Source organism: Labrus bergylta, chromosome 11 (genome assembly GCF_963930695.1).
Source record: "Labrus bergylta chromosome 11, fLabBer1.1, whole genome shotgun sequence".
Lineage (NCBI taxonomy): Eukaryota > Metazoa > Chordata > Actinopteri > Labriformes > Labridae > Labrus > Labrus bergylta.
The window spans coordinates 30,010,055-30,028,169 of record NC_089205.1 but is presented as its reverse complement, the minus strand read 5'-3'; the positions used below and the strand labels follow the sequence as shown (position 1 = coordinate 30,028,169).

At 42.5% G+C, this 18,115-nt stretch overlaps 1 protein-coding gene across 1 annotated transcript in view; it reads left to right on the top strand.

Annotated features, from left to right (window-relative positions):
* The window catches only part of col4a4 (collagen, type IV, alpha 4), a 41,504-nt gene that overhangs the window by 13,679 nt on the left and 9,710 nt on the right, over positions 1–18,115 (top strand). Inside the window, exons 5-36 of the mRNA XM_065959916.1 lie at positions 4,547–4,681; positions 4,866–4,910; positions 4,989–5,105; positions 5,924–5,992; positions 6,214–6,249; positions 7,225–7,287; positions 7,465–7,500; positions 7,621–7,662; positions 8,603–8,683; positions 9,022–9,066; positions 9,565–9,627; positions 9,893–9,937; positions 10,072–10,125; positions 10,285–10,345; positions 10,454–10,558; positions 10,865–11,017; positions 11,198–11,287; positions 11,987–12,147; positions 12,234–12,306; positions 12,596–12,702; positions 13,418–13,601; positions 13,749–13,817; positions 13,897–14,004; positions 14,091–14,159; positions 14,904–15,053; positions 15,166–15,327; positions 15,434–15,601; positions 15,678–15,821; positions 16,232–16,339; positions 17,255–17,433; positions 17,909–17,972; positions 18,073–18,115. The exon at positions 18,073–18,115 is cut by the window's right edge and continues 32 nt beyond it. Of these exons, the coding sequence (XP_065815988.1) occupies positions 4,547–4,681; positions 4,866–4,910; positions 4,989–5,105; positions 5,924–5,992; positions 6,214–6,249; positions 7,225–7,287; positions 7,465–7,500; positions 7,621–7,662; positions 8,603–8,683; positions 9,022–9,066; positions 9,565–9,627; positions 9,893–9,937; positions 10,072–10,125; positions 10,285–10,345; positions 10,454–10,558; positions 10,865–11,017; positions 11,198–11,287; positions 11,987–12,147; positions 12,234–12,306; positions 12,596–12,702; positions 13,418–13,601; positions 13,749–13,817; positions 13,897–14,004; positions 14,091–14,159; positions 14,904–15,053; positions 15,166–15,327; positions 15,434–15,601; positions 15,678–15,821; positions 16,232–16,339; positions 17,255–17,433; positions 17,909–17,972; positions 18,073–18,115 (3,029 nt within the window). The remainder of the gene's footprint in view (positions 1–4,546; positions 4,682–4,865; positions 4,911–4,988; positions 5,106–5,923; positions 5,993–6,213; positions 6,250–7,224; positions 7,288–7,464; positions 7,501–7,620; positions 7,663–8,602; positions 8,684–9,021; positions 9,067–9,564; positions 9,628–9,892; positions 9,938–10,071; positions 10,126–10,284; positions 10,346–10,453; positions 10,559–10,864; positions 11,018–11,197; positions 11,288–11,986; positions 12,148–12,233; positions 12,307–12,595; positions 12,703–13,417; positions 13,602–13,748; positions 13,818–13,896; positions 14,005–14,090; positions 14,160–14,903; positions 15,054–15,165; positions 15,328–15,433; positions 15,602–15,677; positions 15,822–16,231; positions 16,340–17,254; positions 17,434–17,908; positions 17,973–18,072) is intronic.

Sequence of the window (18,115 nt, the reverse complement as noted above, 5' to 3'; positions counted from 1 at the left end):
ATTCTGTTAGCAGACCATTGACACATTCATTGCCCCAAACCGCACACAAAATACACAGCGCAGACCCACACACTAAAACACACACAAACTGTGTGATAACGAGCTGGAGTGTTTTTTAGGAATGTGTTGGCGTTCATTTAGCAGCTGTTCACCTTACGAACAAAAACACACACACAAACACGCGCACATACAAACACAGCAGCGTGATGTCACAGCGTCACTTCTCTCCCTCCTTCAACTCTGAGCTTCTGTTTCCAGAAACATCTTAAGGATAACGTAAACAGACAAAGACAAAATGATCCAGTGATTGAAAGTACAGAAGGTGATGTCTTTTGTGATATCACTTCTCACTAATAACATCGTGTTAACATGTTCCTATACACAGTCACAGTGTAGGCCAGATGTTTCTGTTCACAGTCAAGTGTCCTCCAGGTGTTTTCCTTTTACAGTGTCGTCTGTATCCAGATTCTAATAGGTCCAGATGTTTTTAATCCTCAGCCACATTGTGGTCTAGATGTTCCTTTCTGCTGTCATAAGGTCCTGATGTTTTAGCCCACAATGTTGTCCAGATGTATCTGTCCAAAGTCACTTCATGGTCCAGATGTTTGTCCTAACACTAGGATTTTGTTCAGATGTTGTTGCTGACAATGTCGTCCTTGTGTGTGTTAGTAAACTATCCTAGTAGATCCAGATGTTTTTGTCCAAAGTGACTTTGTGGTCCAGGTATTCCTGTCTACAGCCTCAATGGTCCAGATGTTTTTGTCCACAGTCTTGGTTGATCCAGAAGTTGCAGTGTAGGACAGTTGTGCTAACTACTGTCCAGATGATTATTTTACAATGTGGTTCATAGGTGTCAGTCCAAAGTTCCAGTGTAGGCCAGATGTGTCAGTCAACCATACTATTAGCTCCACATGATCTGCTGTAGTTTAACGGGTCATGATTTTTGAGTCCTCAGTCTCAGTGTTGTCCAGATGTTTTAGTTGGCTATCCTAATAGATCCAGATGTTTTTGTCCACAGTAACTTCATGGTCTGGGTATAACTGTCTACAGCCAGAATGGTCCAGATGTTTTTGTACACAGTCTCAGATGGTCCAGACGAAGTCACAGCGTAGGCCAGCTGATGTTCCTAATTTGGTCCCGATGTGTCTGTCCAGAGTCAAGTGTTGTCCAGATGTTTTCTACATAGATGTGGTCCAGTGTAGGCCAGATGTGACAGTGAACTATCAGAATTAGGGCAACATGATCTGTCCGTAGTTAAAGGGGTCATACATTTTGAGTCCTGAGTCTCAGTGTGGTCCAAAGTGCTTTAGCCCAGATGCTTTGGTCCAAAGTGTCCAGATGTTATTATTCAAGTTTAGTTGTCTTAGTGTGGTCCAGATGTGTAAGTCGACCATTCTAATTTGGTCCAGATGTTTCCCGCACAGTCACAGATGTTCCTGTCTACTTTCTGATGTTATTCAGAAAGTCCCAGTGTAGCCCAGATGTGCTGCTGACTGTCCTAATTCTATTCCAGATGTTTCTGTCCACAGTGTTGTCCAGATGTTGTTGTCTACCTTCAGGCAAGGTGTAATAGTGGACCATCCGAATATTGTCCAGTATTTCTCTCCACAGTACCCTACAATTTTGTCCAGATGTTTCTATCCCAGGTCCAGATCATTCTGACTGTCATTTTGAGGTCGAGAATTTTTAGTCCGTAACCTCATTGTGGTCCAGATGTTAGGTTCATATGTTTCAGTCTACACTGTTGTCCAGATGTTTCTGTCCAAAGTCCAGGTGTATGCCAGCCAGATGTTTTAGTCGTTGGTCTTAATTGTGCCCTTATTGTTCTGTTCATAATCCACTATACAGTCCAGATGTTCCTGTCTACAGTCTGTGCGGTCTACATTTGTGTAGTGGTTAGACCCATTTAAGTCAGGAGCCAATCAAACGGCTCATAAACATCACATGACTCTCTGCTATCGATTCAATCAGCTGATCAAGTAAACAACATCAACATCATCTACCTATGCAGACTGTTTTGCCATGTGTGTTTCTGTGTGTATCTTGGTTAGTGTGTGTGTGTGTGTGTGTGTGTGTGTGTGTGTGTGTGTGTGTGTGTGTGTGTGTGTGTGTGTGTGTGTGTGTGTGTGTGTGTGTGTGTGTATGTGTGTGTGTGTGTTTGTACAGCTGGGGGCAGCAGACAGGCAGAGGGGATTGTGGGAAGGCGTCTGTCTCAGTGATTTCACAGTTCACAGGTTTCAGAGAAAGAAGGACAGAGAGAGGACTAACAGAGATCACAGCTGTCACATCTCATCACACACACACTCAATACACATCACACACAGCTACACACACTGACACTAACGTATGCTCACACACACACTCACACTTCACATCACTGATTCACACACTGAGAGCAGCAGAAAGTCAGTATAAGAGTGATAACACAAAACAAGCTGCCCAATTATATTCTGTGATATATGATCACACATTTAAAGAATAATTAGACAAAACATTTTAAAGTAAGGTCACAATATTCACCATTAATACGTTTCTTATTAGCATGTTGATTAGTAGCGTACTATCTGCTTACTATTCATTATTAGGCGCTCAGCACAAAACTTCTTGTCTGAGTAACGTACAAATAACTCCTAAGTCTTTGTAACTCAGAATATGTTCCCCACTATACAGTCAGATCTAACCCACTACAATGAACACATGGATCTCTACTGAGTGCACATGTTCTTTTCAATCATAAAAAACAACGATACGGGTTATTCATTGATCGGTGTGTAGCTGACCTGATTGACAGGTGGGCGCGTTGTAACGGTTTGTCAAAAGGTATAAAACCCGCCTCAACTCCAGCTCTTAACCTGTTGATAGGTTGACTGAAAGCTAGGCCTCCCCCTCCCATTACAGTGGATATCGATCAACACATGAGCTAATCAGACCTATTTGTTTTTTTTGCACTTCAGCACTTGAGGTTACCACTTGATTGTGACTTTAATAACAAGAGTTACCAAAGTGTTTTAATGGAGCTTTACAAGATCAAATCACAGCCTTCATAAAAACTATGAACGAACATGTATACACTTAATTAATATATGCTTTAATTAGTATTCATCATTCTCTGATGTACGTCGCTTTGGATAAAAGCGTCTGTTAAGTGAATTGTAGTATTCATATAACAACCTTTTGTCTTGATATGATTGTTTTATATTATTATTTTATATTTCTTATGATCAGTTATACAACAGCTACAGGCGTCCCTTATGAAAAGCTTTAAAGAAAGACATGAATACACACTTAAATGTCTTCATCTGTATAAATGATACAACCTGTAGACATCAAGTTTGATTTCTAAGGATTCATTTAGGTATATATTGGATTCCTGTTTGGATAATAGCTGTGATATATAACTTTCTTCTTGTGATTAACATTTTGCAATACACATCGACATATTTCTTGTGAAACATTTCAACCTGTCGATTTAGGTGTACTGCAACATGTAGACGCTTAAAATTAGTTTTAGGTTAAAGACTCTGGAAACGTCACTTTATATAAAAAAAAAAAATCTATTTAGAATATCAAAATTAAATGAAATTGACTGAAGTCTAAGAAAGCTATATTTCGTGAACTAAATGTATCATCTTAAGCATCTAAATACAATAAAAGTAGTATTAATTAAAAGTTGATATTTGTATGTGTTGTAAAATAATAGATAATATGAGCTGTACATTTTTTTGAATTCCTATTTTATTTTTATTGCCCAAATCACAAAGTTTGTAATACTTTAACTATTTCCGTTTTTATGTAGTTTTCTTTTAAATGTCCTTTTTGTTGTGATTGAAAGGGTGTTTGTGAAGATGTTGTTGTGTCACACTGCCCTCCTGTGGTCACATGCCTACATTACAAATCAGAACCTCTTCTACAGTACCTTCTGTGTCAACTGTCTGAGCTAGACTGACAGTCTGTTTGTTGGCGCCCCCTACAGGCGTCAGACTTTATAGCAGCAGCAGCAGTAAGAACAACTTTGTCTCCAGATAAAGGGAGGCGGCAGTTTGAAGTTCTAATCTTTTTATGGTTGTGGTTTTTTAAAACATTGATACAATTTGAGACGTTAACACCAAAACCAACCAACAGATTTGTTCCTCTGAGGTTTTCAGAGCTCCTGCGGATCCGTCTAATCCCTGGAGTTGGATGTTTTATTGGTTCATCTTTATCAGGGCTCTATCATATCTATCCCACTCTACCTTATCACATGCAGAATCAGGTTCTGCCAGGTTCTACCAGAATTTCTAAAAGGTTCTATCAGGTTTCAATGGATGTTTGGAAAGTCTTTAAAAAGCTGCATTTATATTCCAATATGTTCTAACAGGTTCTAGCCCGTTCCCCTGCCTTTAAGTAAGTTTCTGTTCTACAAGGTTATGTTATATCGGGTTCTAGGAGGTTCTTCCAATGTTTGTTCTGTTTAGTTTTTTTAATCAATTACGAGATTAACCAGTTTCTGCTTTTTATCAACAGCTACATCTTTTCTACAGTGTTCTGTTATTTATATGTTGTGCAGGGTTCTCCAGGTCCTCTGGGCCGGCAGGGCCCTCAGGGGCCTCCAGGCTTTCCGGGCCCTCAAGGGCCACCAGGAGAGAAAGGCCACAGGGGGAACGAGGGGCCGAGTGGACCTGCAGGACCAAAGGGAGACTTGGTAAATAAACATGATTCTGTTCTAAACAAGACCGTTCTACTCTACACATTATGGTTCTGTTTTAAAATACTGGTTCTGTTTCAAAGATCATGGTTCCAGTTTTAAAATTACAGTTCTATTTTAAACACTTCAACTGATGATAGGTGCGTCTTGGATAATTTCTGCTTGTTGTTTGTTTTTTCAGGGGAGTGTCGGTGTTCCTGGATTTCCTGGTTCAGAAGGACTCCCGGTAAGGAGCCCCCCCCCCCCTCTCAGCTCTTCTGATTGTGTTGGAAGCATCTGTTGAACATGTGTTTTTTTTTTTTAGGGTCACCCTGGTCCCGCTGGAGGTCCTGGGTTTCCAGGTCTGGATGGATGTAACGGAACCAGAGGAGAGAGAGGAGAACCTGGATTTCCTGGAGTGTATGGACCTGAGGGAGTACCGGTCAGTTACTCTGATGGATTTGCGTAATGAATCATACGCTCATAACCTTTGCCGGTGTTGTGGTCGAAGTGAGGGACACAAACCCTGCACAGAAGCAGGGGTGGATAGAGACGACAGGAGGAGAGGCACCTGCAAACATTTTGAAACAAAGAGAATTATTTTTTCAATCTTGGAATTACTTTTGATTGATATTTATGGTCTTGATCCTTTAATGTCTTGTTAATTTATCAGTCTTTTCCTGCTTTGGTCTTGGTCCTGACTCAGTCTCGATCTGTCAATGTCTTGGTCATGACTCGACCTTGCCCTGCCTTAGTCCTGGTCTTGGTCTTGGTCTTGGTCTTGGTCTTGGTCTTGGTCTTGACTCAGTCTTGATCTGTCAATGTCTTGGTCTTGTCTCGATCTTGCCCTGCCTTGGTCTTGGTCCTTGACTCGGTCTCGATCCCTAAATGTCCTGGTATTATTTTGGTCTTGACTCGGACTCAAATAGTAAATGTCTTGGTGTTGGCTCGGGGTTGGAGCACTCCGGTCTTGGGCCTGCCTTTGTCTGGGGTAGTGTGGTCTTGACTACAACACTAGTAATGAGTTTAAGCAGCATAGAGAAAATATTCTATTTTTAAATGTCACTATTAGGTAGTTAATTACATTTTTGAAATAATTTTTAAAACTCCAAAATGTGTTGCCTTGACAACAAGAAACCCTCCATAAACAAAGAAGCATTTTGCTTGTTGCTTCAGTGCATGTTATAATACACACTGTGTTGCAGTATATGTAAGGGGTTAATGTGTTAATCACCATAGCAACGCTGCTTTATCCTGCAGGGTTTTTCAGGATTGAAGGGATTTCCTGGAGATCCAGCGGTCTACTTCATAGACTACCCTGGAATACCTGTGAGTACACCTGTTTCATGAGGAAAGCCAACAGATCTGTCATGCCTTAGGATATTTTCTGATTCTGATTAAACAATTAAAAAAGAAAAGTCACAGATCAAATGCAAAATAATTGTGTTTCTGTTCTTAGTTGTTTTCATTTTTTAAATCATATTCATCAAGTGATGCCAATAGAAGTGTCGGTGTGTAACATGAGAAGAAGTAATGTTTGTGTTCGACAGGGAGACGTGGGGACTGCGGGACCACCTGGTCTGCAGGTGAGAACACCAACATTCAAATTTACATTACCAGCTGCAGAAAGGTCGAGAATCGATCAAGAACTGACTGATACTACAATGGACTTAATCTTTAGTTTTTTCTGATGCTTTCTACCAGGCGCGGAGCCTATGGCTCATTGCAGAGGGGGCGGGGACCAATAGTGGGCCCTTAAACTGTCTATAGACTATATCGCACATGCTGTAGCCTATATAGTAATATAGTATATCATTTATGGTACAGTATCGGCTGTATGGCGATACAAGACGGGGCGGGACGAAGAGAAATGCCTCTGCAGATTACAAAGGGTGTTATTACAGTGACAGGGACTTATCAGTGAGTGACCTGCTGATGTTTAAACAGAACAAGTGCTGATATGTCTGTGCGCATATTCCACCGATTAAACAAGTAAAGCAGACTTCATTAACCGGACGGGAAACCAAAGACAGAAGGCAACTACAGTTTAACATTCAGTGAAGATGGACGCTCATCCAGCCACACAGATAATACAATAAAACCACACATTATCAACCCATAAAACCACACATTATCAACCCATAAAACCACACATTATCAACCCATTAAACCACACATTATCAACCCATTAAACCACACATTATCAACCCATAAAACCACACATTATCAACCCACGCACGACAACAAACTGTGTAAACAGTGTGACAGCAATGGCCTGCCGTTCATACAGTACGATAACCAAGCAGACACGGCAGTGTACAACACATGCAGCCACAAACAAAAGACCAGCATCTAATCTCAAATAATGATGAAACAACTTACCAATGAAGTTTTCATCAGCACTGTTGCTTTCCTGCAGCTAGCTGGGTGCTCCTCTCTAACATGTTTATTTGCTTGGTTAGTTGCGTTTACGTTAGTGGAGCTAGCAACGAGAGGAGACTTGCCAAACAGTAATTTGTTTGTTTAATGTTCATTATTTCTGTCCGTGGTTCTGTCTGCAGGGTGAACTGGGTCTCCCTGGTCCATCAGGGGCTGAGGGTCCTCCAGGACTGGACGGGACAAATGTGAGTCAAAGTTGATAAATATTTAATTTTATCTTATTTTTAATGGAATATCTACTTTCTATTGTGTTTTATTTTGAAGTAACATATTCACTAATTAATGTTTTATTCTTTGTATGAAATTCAGTATATATAACTCTGGTAATTGTTCTCATTCTCATAATGTTTGCATATCTACAGGGTCTCCCAGGTCTGCCTGGCTTCAGAGGTCCACCTGTAAGTGTCACATGAAGTTTATTGAATGTTAAAATCAGAGATTAAACTCCATGTTGAGTCTGTTCTACTACTGACCAGCCAGTGAACGGGTTAGTCATTAAAAATACATTTGTGTTTCAGGGAGAAAAGGGTCGATCTTTGCCGGGACAGAAAGGAGAAGAGGTACACCTGTTCAGATTGAAAATGTTTCCTTCTGACCGCGCCTCCTCAATGACATCACTGCAGGTGTTTTCCCTCTGTTACCTGAAGAAACACAGCTGCAGTGACATCACTGAGGGGACGAGGTCATACTCACAACTGTCAGGAGGCTTTAAAGTGTACTGAGAGGATTTATCGAAATGTAACCATCACTACTCAGCCTGCAGTCCTGCTGCTCTGTACTGCACAGGAGCTCTTACAAGAGTAATCAGGGGACCCATCGAGAGGGAGAACCCTAAAGGAGGTAGAACACATCAGGAGGGAGAACCCCAAAGGAGGTAGAACCCTAAAGGAGGGAGAACCCTAAAGGAGGTAGAACACATCAGGAAGGAGAACCCTAAAGGAGCTAGAACACATCAGGAAGGAGAACCCTAAAGGAGCTAGAACACATCAGGAAGGAGAACCCTAAAGGAGGTAGAACCCATCAGGAGGGAGAACCCAATGAGTCAAACCCATCAGAAGGTAGAACCAATATGGAGGTAGAACCCTAAAGGAAGTAGGGCCCATCAGGAGGGAGAACCCTTTAGGATGGAGAACCCAATAAGAGGGAGAACCCATCAGGAGGGATAACCCAGTAGGAGGTAGAACCTGTCAGGGGATAGAACCGATGAGGAGGTAGAACCCATCAGGAGTGAGAACACAATATGAGGTCAAACCCATCACGAGGTAGTACCAATATGGAGCTAGAACCATAAAGGAAGTAGGGCCCATCAGGAGGGAGAACCCATCAGAGGGCAGAACCCAATGGGAGGTAAAACCCATCAGGAGGTAGAACCCAAGAGGCAGTATCTGCAGGTCCTAGTTGTACTGTTACTAACAGTGTGGTGTTAGTTACTGCAGCTCAGTCATATTAATGTTAAGTGCATTACAGTAGAGTTACTGAAATTCTTTGTGCTGTCCACAGGGGGATCAGGGCCCCCAAGGGCCTCCAGGACCATACGAATATGTCGACCTTCCAGAAGACCTTTACATCAAGGGAGAAAAGGTGGGTGGGGCTTAAGTATGTTAAAGCCAATCAGATCAAGGCTTTATTTTCTACCTTGTTCTACTGGAAATCTTCTTCCTAAAGTTTATTTTTGTCCTTGTTCTACAGTTACTTTTATAAATCAGTGGCTCTACTGGGTTTCTACTGGTTCTGTTGGTTCTAATGTTGAGTTCAATTGGCTTTACTATTGTGTTCAGTTGGTTCTAATGCTGTGCTTTTTGACGGGTTCTTCTGCTGTATTGAAACAGTTCTTGAATTGGAATGTGTTTATCTGGAGTTATGTCTGTTTTAATGCTGCTTGCTCTTGATTGTAATGCTTGGTTCTGTTGGTTCTCCAGGGTTCTCGAGGTATTAAAGGAGTCTGTGGAATTCCTGGAGTGCCGGTAGGTTCAGATATCTAATCTCTGTACATCTGGCTGAACATGAGTTTCTCCTCAACACAGCATTCTACCCTTCCCAAGGAAGTTCTCATGGCCATGAAATCCTGCTGAGCTGAGGTTAACCAAACTAAGGGTTCTAGTGAACAACCAAACACAGCGTTCCCTGAACATAGGGACCTCCTAAACACAGAGTTCCACTAAAGAGAGGTTCAACTACACGAGACCCTATTAAGCACATAATTCTACTGTGGACAGACTACCCTTAAAAAGGACTATCAGACCAAGGGTTCCACAGGGTTGTTCTTGAATTAGAGTTCTCCCAACACGACTGATCGAACTGCTTGTCTAAAGAACGTTCAGATGTACCTGTGGAATCTGCAGATTTTTACAGTCACAACGTTGCCCCACAGAGTGAAGAGTTCTATTGATCCCGTTCTGTTTATTTTGGATATTCGACCTAAAGAACTTGGAACTGATGAGAAGTTGGGATTTTTGTTTCAGGGTACAGCTTCTCTCCATGGGATCAAAGGAGAGAAAGGGATTGTGGGATTTCCTGGACCGAGGGTGAGGAACCACCTTTACATTATTGATCAGTATTGAATTTTTATTTGTGTGATTTACTGACTAAAATGTTCCTATAAGCAGAAAAAAAAGATGAATTGACCCTGGGTGTTAAACATGTATCTTTGATTCAATGAATTGCAGAAAGGACATTTGAGGAGACTCAAATAAGTTCACAGAGATTTATTATTTGTTGCTCTTATACTTCATTGGTAGGTATCATAAAATATCAGTCTGTGTATTATTTGTGTGTGTGTGTGTGTTCCAGGGATTTTCTGGTATCCCAGGTAGGATCGGGGTGAGAGGAGTCATGGTGAGTTGTATGTACAGGCTGGATGACAGTGACAAATTGCAATACATTTCAACTGGTCAAACGAACCAACATTTTTACCATTATGTTTATATTTTAAACATTCCTTAAATCATTTGCATGTTTCTTTTCTTCAGGGGATACAAGGAAGTCCAGGTCTGCCAGGTCTGATTGGCCGAGAGGGTCTAAAGGTATGTGTGTTGTTTGTATGTGTTATGTTTCTCCTGTGCGACATCATCAGTACTGTGCTGACAAATCACATCAAAAGAATCCCAACATGAAGTATCTAGACGCGACCAATGTCTCTGTCTGTACAGTCTTCAATTGTTCTGTTTGATGTCTGTCCCCAGGGCATGATGGGAGATCAAGGTCCAAAAGGCCTCCCTACGGTTGTGGACGTCATCTTAACAGGTAGATATCGATACTCACAGAACAGCTGATTGGTGATCACAAAACATTGACTGCTTGGTATGATGTCAACACTCTGCTATGATGCCAGCTCACTCTTCTATCTTCCAGGTGACATTGGAGACCCTGGTGCCCTGGGACTCAGAGGCCCCCCAGGAGATATGGGGCTAATGGGAATGCACGGCCCCCGAGGAGCCCCTGGCAGGTCCATACCTGGTGAGTAGCTGTAGCCCACGAGCTAGTCGGCATTAAGAGCTGGGAATCGAACCCCTGACAAAATATGACAAAATATTGATGCTTGGAACCAGCAATGTTATCATTGTATTACACGAGTCTGGGCAACAGTATAATGCCGTATTGATATTTTGTCCCACGCCTAGTTAAAATTCCGAACAGGAACAAGAACATCACAGGTATCATGAGAGAATAAACAAACACAGACACAAAATAGAACCAACCTGTGTTTATGAAGGATGAAGGTTGTGTGACAATAAATTAAGTGCCCTGGTGGTTTTTCTTCAGGATCAGCTGGGTCTGTAGGTCAGGTAGGTGTTCTGGGATCCAAAGGGGACAGAGGGGATCCAGGTGAGGTGTATAAAGGACCCACACCTGGTGAACCCGGAAAACCAGGACGCCCTGGACCCCTAGGACTGAAAGGAGAACCAGGAATTCCAGGTACAAAAAGAAAAAACATTTCATGTTTGTGTTACACCTGTGATTTTATACCTGTCCTGCCAACAGGCACACCTGTATAATTTATCATCTATATTATTTGATTTATTTTGGGTTTGAATACAAATAATCACTCAAAGATTTTCATGTTGCCTCTTGATGAATTCCTGTTTTCCTCTCCAGGTAGATACTGTCTTTCTGGGGCCACTGGAGAGTCTGGAGAGTCAGGTGAACAGGGTCCTCCTGGGGCTCAAGGTTTTCCAGCTTTCAAAGGTCAGTGTCTTAATTAAAGTCTTAAATGTCAGATTTATATATTTTTTTGTGGACTAATGAAAGATTGAAATTATGTTTACTTGACATTTAATGTTGTGGCTGATCTTAAAAATGTCAAAACATTATTGTCAGAAACCGTTGATGAACAAGATAGCCACAGGTGCACCACAGGGTTTAGTCTTTGGTCCTTTTCTTTTTTCCTCTACATTCTCTTGTTAGTCCCTTAATGATGACATTTAAATGCATTTTGTATAACTTTTATGCAGACGACACACTAGTATACTTTTTGACATTCAAATTTATCTTTGAAAAACTCTCAACCTTGGGAAACTGCCAAATAATTCCAAGGACTGAATGTCGGAATATTCCTAGCTAAACTTAACCCTTGCAAAGAGAAAAACCTAAACATGTGCACTGAGAGCCTGTGTGTTAAACATCACTAGTGACTCAGGCCTCCCTGCTGTCCTAAATCTAGACTTAAGAGACTGATCTTTTCCGTTGTGCTTTCCATTCTCTATACCTTTACCTTTTTTGATTATCAAAAAGGTGCATGGTTAAAAACCTGTACCAGTGATTGGTCCATTCATGTTATCAATCAACGATTTTATCAAACACAACTGGTCCTGTGTTTTCCCCTTCATCAGTTTACTAGAAAAAAAGGTTTTTATATAACTTTTTATGAATCTGTTTATGTTTCAGGTAGTCGTGGCGATTGTTCTTGTGGCCCCCCTGCTGAAATCAGGGGCCCCCCAGGACCTGTGGGTGATGCTGGGTCTCCAGGGTTTCCAGGAGCCACAGGGGTCCCAGGGTTTAGGGGGGAGAAAGGTTTACCTGGAGACACCGGAGAGCGTGGCGAACAGGTGAGCTGCCAGACAAAGTGTCAGAGGTTAATTCAACAACTTGATTGATTGATCGATTGACTGACTGACTGATTGATTGATTTCAGGGTCTTGCTGGATTTCCAGGTGTCAAAGGGTTTAAAGGACAGAGGGGAGATTATAATGTGGTGGATATAAAAGGTGAACTTTACTGTTAAACTGTTCTCTTGAACTTGCACACATACAGTACAGCCCCTAAGTTGATATGTGCTGATGTTTAGGTTCCTGTGTTTTGACGAACAGTTTGTTGAGTTGGTGTAAACAAACTTAACTTTTTACATCTTTGTATGTATTTAGTTACATGAGGTGGTGTTTCCAGTTTCCTGATGAACCAATAAATGTATCTAATGTTTGTGAGTTTTACATCTGTATTGTTCTTTAATCACCTTTATAAAAACTGATGGAGATGTTGATGGACTTTTGTCTCCAGGTGAGAAAGGAAACAGAGGCCAGCAAGGACCTCCAGGAAGACAAGAATTCTCAGGGAGAAGAGGACTTGATGGGCTCCCCGGGGCCCCTGGGAACTCTGGTCCCCCGGTGAGTCACCCTGCTGCAAAATGGAAGCTGAGTCAGAGAGGGTGTGTCTAGGATAGAGAGGTCTGATTAAGAATCTCAGAGAGTTTCTAAAAAATAAAACTCAGCACAGAGGAGGGAACAGGAGAGCTAAAGGACCAATCAGGTCTAAGGAAATATAAGATGATAAACTTTGAACCTTTCCCAGCAGAGCACTTTATCCCTTTGTTTTAAAAATCCTAATTAGATCCATGTTCAGTAATTTCTGAAACGTGTTCCTAATCCTTAGAGGAACATACAGTGGATTGATTTCCACCAAAGAGGTTTAACTAAAATTCTGCTGAAGTTTTTAATCCAAAGCACCAGATGCCTGACAGAGAATTCATGGAAACATTGTACAACCTTTTCAGTTCTTCCAAGGCATTATGTATCGTTTCATCAGTTGCTGAGCCTTTGACCCCTACCGGCCACCGTAATTATGGCAATTAAGAGCTCCCAAAAGAAGTAACAGGGAATAATAACAGTGTTACATTACATTAACGTTACATAATGTTACATTACCCTCCGTTACTTTCGTTTTGGAGTTTTATTTAGCCTTAATAACATGTTTCTGATATCATTCTCTCTTCGTTCCATTTACATTCCTTTTCTTTCCATACCGGGGGCCTCAGTGAGAGAAGACAATACTCTAAATCGTCTCTTCAATACTTCTTATTCAGTTTTCTGATATTTTTTTCAGGGTCCAAGTTTCCCCAGTTCTCCTGGAGACAGCGGGTTCCCAGGGTTCCCCGGGCAAAAGGGGTTAGCAGGACCATCAGGCCCTGTGGGGACAAGTGTTATTGGGGCCATAGGACAAAGAGGGGCCCCTGGAAACATGGGACCTCCAGGACAACTTGGCTTTCCAGGGCCAAAAGGAGTTAAAGGTAGAAATCACGCTGAAGTTAACAACACAAAAATCTGATGAAGGCAAATGACTCCTCCTCTTCCTGTATGACCCCTCCTCTTCCTGTATGACCCCTCCCCCTTCGGTATGCCCCCCTCTCCCTCCTGTTTCCCTCTTCTTCCTGCAGGTGACACTCTGCCCTGTGTGCCCAGAAACCCAGGACCTCCTGGAGAGAGAGGAAAAAAGGGAAATAGAGGTATAAATAAATAAATCATAATCCACCTATTTGTCGAACCTGTCTGTCTGATTCAATGTTTACCTTTCTTTCTTTTCAGGTTTCACAGGACTCCTGGGGGCTCCAGGTTTTCCAGGCCTCACTGGACCTGATGGACTGAAAGGAGACAAAGGTCAATCTGGACTTCTTGGACCACCTGGACGACAAGGTACCAAAGCCCACCTGTTACACCTGTCCGTTAAATTTAATGACATATTAACTTGTCTTAAAATGTTCCCTGTGTTGCTCCTGCAGGACAGCCAGGTTTTGTTGGAGATACTGGGGATGAAGGACCTGAAGGCTTCAGTTATAGTGGAGATCCAGGTACAGTCACTTGCCTGTCAGGGTCGTTTAAAAATCAGAAATTGCCACTTCCACCGGTTTTCATTGCACACCAACAACACACCAATGACATTTCTTTGTTTTCCTAAACACAAACCAATAGCTGCCTTGTTTGGCACTTTCTACTGGAACTACACCCAATAGCTGGTGTGCGACTGTTTTGACGCCTCGAGAAGGAATTTTTGCCCTGAATGTTTTGGTTAACGGAGCCACTTGACCATATTTAAATAAGAGGGTGATTACTCATTACTGCACCTCTATTTTGATTGATAAGTTGCCAAGAGAACAAAACCTGTTACTTAAAAAAAGGTGGCAGTATTTAATTAAAAGTTGTTTGCTGCCCACCACTGACAAGAAGAAGAAATGTTTGCCTTCTAGGGTTTTCCCATAATGCTACCACAGCATGGCTAGTGGACCCATGTAGAGACAATAGAAATGAATAACTGAAGACATCTCTCCATTTTCTCTTGTAGAAGGGTTAGTTGGCCATGGCCACTTTTTTGTCCCAGTTCAGAAACATTTTTACTCAAATCAAAATACACTTTGCAGCAAGTTTATTTCTCCAAAGTCAGTTGTTCTATAGTTGTCTGATTCAAATTTCAAAGGTTTATTAGGTTACGTTTTGGAAAGATTTGCTCGACATTTGAAAGTATCCGTGATGTAGGCTTACATAAAAACGTGAGAACTCACATGTGATTACAGTCTGTTTTCCTGTGTGTTCACCAGGCTCTCCAGGACTTCAAGGCTCTCCTGGACTCCAGGGCCTTGAAGGAGACTCCAATGTAGGGCCATCAGGACCTATCGGCTTCCCTGGACCATGGGGCTCTCAGGGTCCTAAAGGTGTACCTGGTCCTCCAGGGAATGATGGCGTACAAGGTAAAATACTGGACTTGAGATATGACTCACATTCAGGCTCCGCCCTCACTTCATTCTTTCAAGTGAAGCAGAAAATCTGCACAATTAATTCCTACCTCTCGTGTTTAACCAGGGGCCCTTGGTCTGTATGGGAGCCCTGGAGCAGAAGGCCAAAGAGGACAGGATGGGGCCCTTGGTATAACGGGCCCCCGGGGTCCCCCCTCTGATAGTTGTGATGCTGGAAAATCAGGTCCCAAGGGGCTTTTTGGCCCCCAGGGGCCGATTGGCCCACCAGGTAAATACTGGCTCTATACTTGTTTTCTATAGTTTTCCATTAAATTATTATATCTAAACACAGCCTGCCAATAAAAATTCTGACAATGTGCTCTTTTTCTTTTCAGGATGTATTGGGGAGAAAGGAGACATTGGAGAGGATGGCCCTCCAGGTTTTGGCCCTAAGGGCTCCGAGGGAAAACCAGGCTCTTCTGGTTTCCCAGGTTACCCGGGGCTCCAGGGCCCCACTGGAGTAAATGGAGATTCAGGACTGCCTGGTCCTCGGGGTCAGAAAGGTAAGCTCCCACCACCAACACACCTGTGCTTGAGAGTTCCCTAAAGACATCACAGAAATACTCATTGTATTTTCAGGCCTGATTGGGCCTCAGAGCCAAGAGGGAGTGCCAGGGTCCCCTGGACAGCCTGGGGCCACTGGAGCCCCAGGGAGGAGGGGGTCCAGAGGGTTTGATGGTCGAGGTGGAGCTCAAGGATGTGAAGGCCCGAAAGGAGAGAAAGGTAAAAACTGGGCGTTTGGTGAGAAAGTTAAGCTTAGCTCGCCCATCCCCACTGACTGTCGTCCAACAAGGATCCCTGCCCCCCATAGCCGCCATTTCTGTGACAACGCCCTTTCAAAAGGCACGATATCATTATCCATTATGATGTTTCACTGTGGTCATATTCACACACCAGTTTCTTAGAAATTGCCTATGCTAAGGTAAGCACTGAGTGAAAGTTCATCACAACATAGTACTGAGAAAATAACCCCAAAATGTAATGAATGAGTCGAGGTGAATCTGATTTTTTTTTTATAACTGTTTTAGAAATATTTAAACATTTTTGGCTGTTATAAAAACAGTTTGGATTAAACCACATTCAGATCTCACCTAAAAATCCTTAAAATTCACACCCTTTGTGCCCCTCTGCAGGCTGTAAAGGGGCTACAGGGCCTCTAGGAGACACCAATGTTGTTTCCATCAAAGGAGAGCAAGGGAAACTAGGACCCCCTGGCATCTACGGCTTTCCTGGACCAAGAGGTAAGAACTGTTACCATCGAGACCTTTGTAAAGGCATGACACAACACAGGAAGTGGCAGGGTCATGATGTCTTTAGGTTGGAGGTTCATTGCTGCGTTCAGGTGCTCTGTGAAAACTGGAAACACCTCTTGTCCTACATGCTGTACCGTAAAACCATGATCAGGTTCATGAATCAGCTCAAGTCAGGTTGGGGAAGCTGAGCTGGGTTGCGTTGAGACAAGTTGAATCAGGGCAGGTAAATTCAAGACATGTTTAGTCTGGTTCAGTCCAGTGTTGCCGAGTTGAGAGTGGTCCCAGTATCCAACAAGAGAAGAGTTAGTTTGAGTCAAGTTAAGTTGAGTGCAATCTGGCTCAATCAGGGAAAGCCATGTCGAGGTGTCTTCAGGTTGAATCATGCCGTGTCAAGAAAGGTACAGTCCTGTGAAAATGAAGCGAGTTAAGTCAGGTCCAGTTCAATTTAAATGTGTTGAGTGGTGATGAGTGACGTTGAGACATGTACAGTCAGGTCAAGTCTTGTTGATTTAGGATGAGTCATGTCTTGTCAAAAGAGGACCAATCTGAAAAAGTCGAGTCAAGAAGAGTCAGTCAGGACAGGCTAGTCGTGCCATTCAAGGTTATGTCAAGATAAGTGGGGGTGTTGTGTTGAGGACAACTCAAACCGAGCAGAGTTGATGGGATTAGGTTGAGATGTCTGGGTTTAGGTGGAGTTGAGAAATAATAATAATATATAGATTTTTTATAGCGCTTTTCTAGGAACCCAAAGATGCTTTGACAAAATATAAAACCAGGTACACACAGGCTTGCAGGTTCCAATCAGTCAGGACCTGCACCATTTAAATCTGATTTTTTTCACCCACTTGTGAGTTGGGACTTTTTCATGTCCATAAATTTGACCAGTAGTCTCGGTCTCAACAGGAAATAAAGGTGCACGAGGAACAATTGGTAAGCCTGGGTATCCAGGCATCAATGGACCCCCCGGTATAATTGGTCTTCAAGGACCCTCTGGACCCTGTGGCATACCAGGGCCCCCAGGACCACCTGGACGTCCAGGACCTCGAGGCCTCATTGGCTTTCCAGGACAGACAGGAGATTCAGTAAGATGAAGGGTGCTTTATAATCAGCGTTAATACATTACAGGTCAAATTGTGTCAAGTCATGTTGCCTCCTGTGATGCACAACAAGCCACGAGGTTGGGGATTATGATGAGTTTAATCTAGTCAAGTCAGATCTGGTTCTGCCAAGTCGAGATAAAACGCACATTTCAGTGGAGACAGCAGGCTTAGCTTTATCAAGTCAAACTGAGTCAAAACAGTTGGAGTCAAGACAGATTGAGTCCAGTCAAGTTGAGTCCAGTCAAGTTGAGTCCAGTCAAGTTGAGTCCAGTCAAATTGAGTCCAGTCAAGTCAAAAAAGTTGTGACAAACAAGGACGAGTCAAGTCAGGTAGGGATGATTTAGTAAATTCTTTCAGCATCAAGACAAGTCAATGCTTGTAGGATTTGGAGGAGTCCTAATGAGTCAAGCAGGAAACATGTCTAAAAATGATGATCTGTTCGTGTTTGTGGTTGCAGGGTGACTCAGGATGTCCGGGGAAACCTGGAGAACCCGGTGCTCAAGGATGTACTGGACCTAAAGGTAACCACTTGCTCTGATCTTACCAACCACCAACACTCAGCAGGTTTAATTGAATACAAACAAAGATTGTTTTACAACATGTTCTAAACATTTCATAAAGGTGATATAGGAGACTCTATTGGCATCCCTGGTCCACCTGGAGG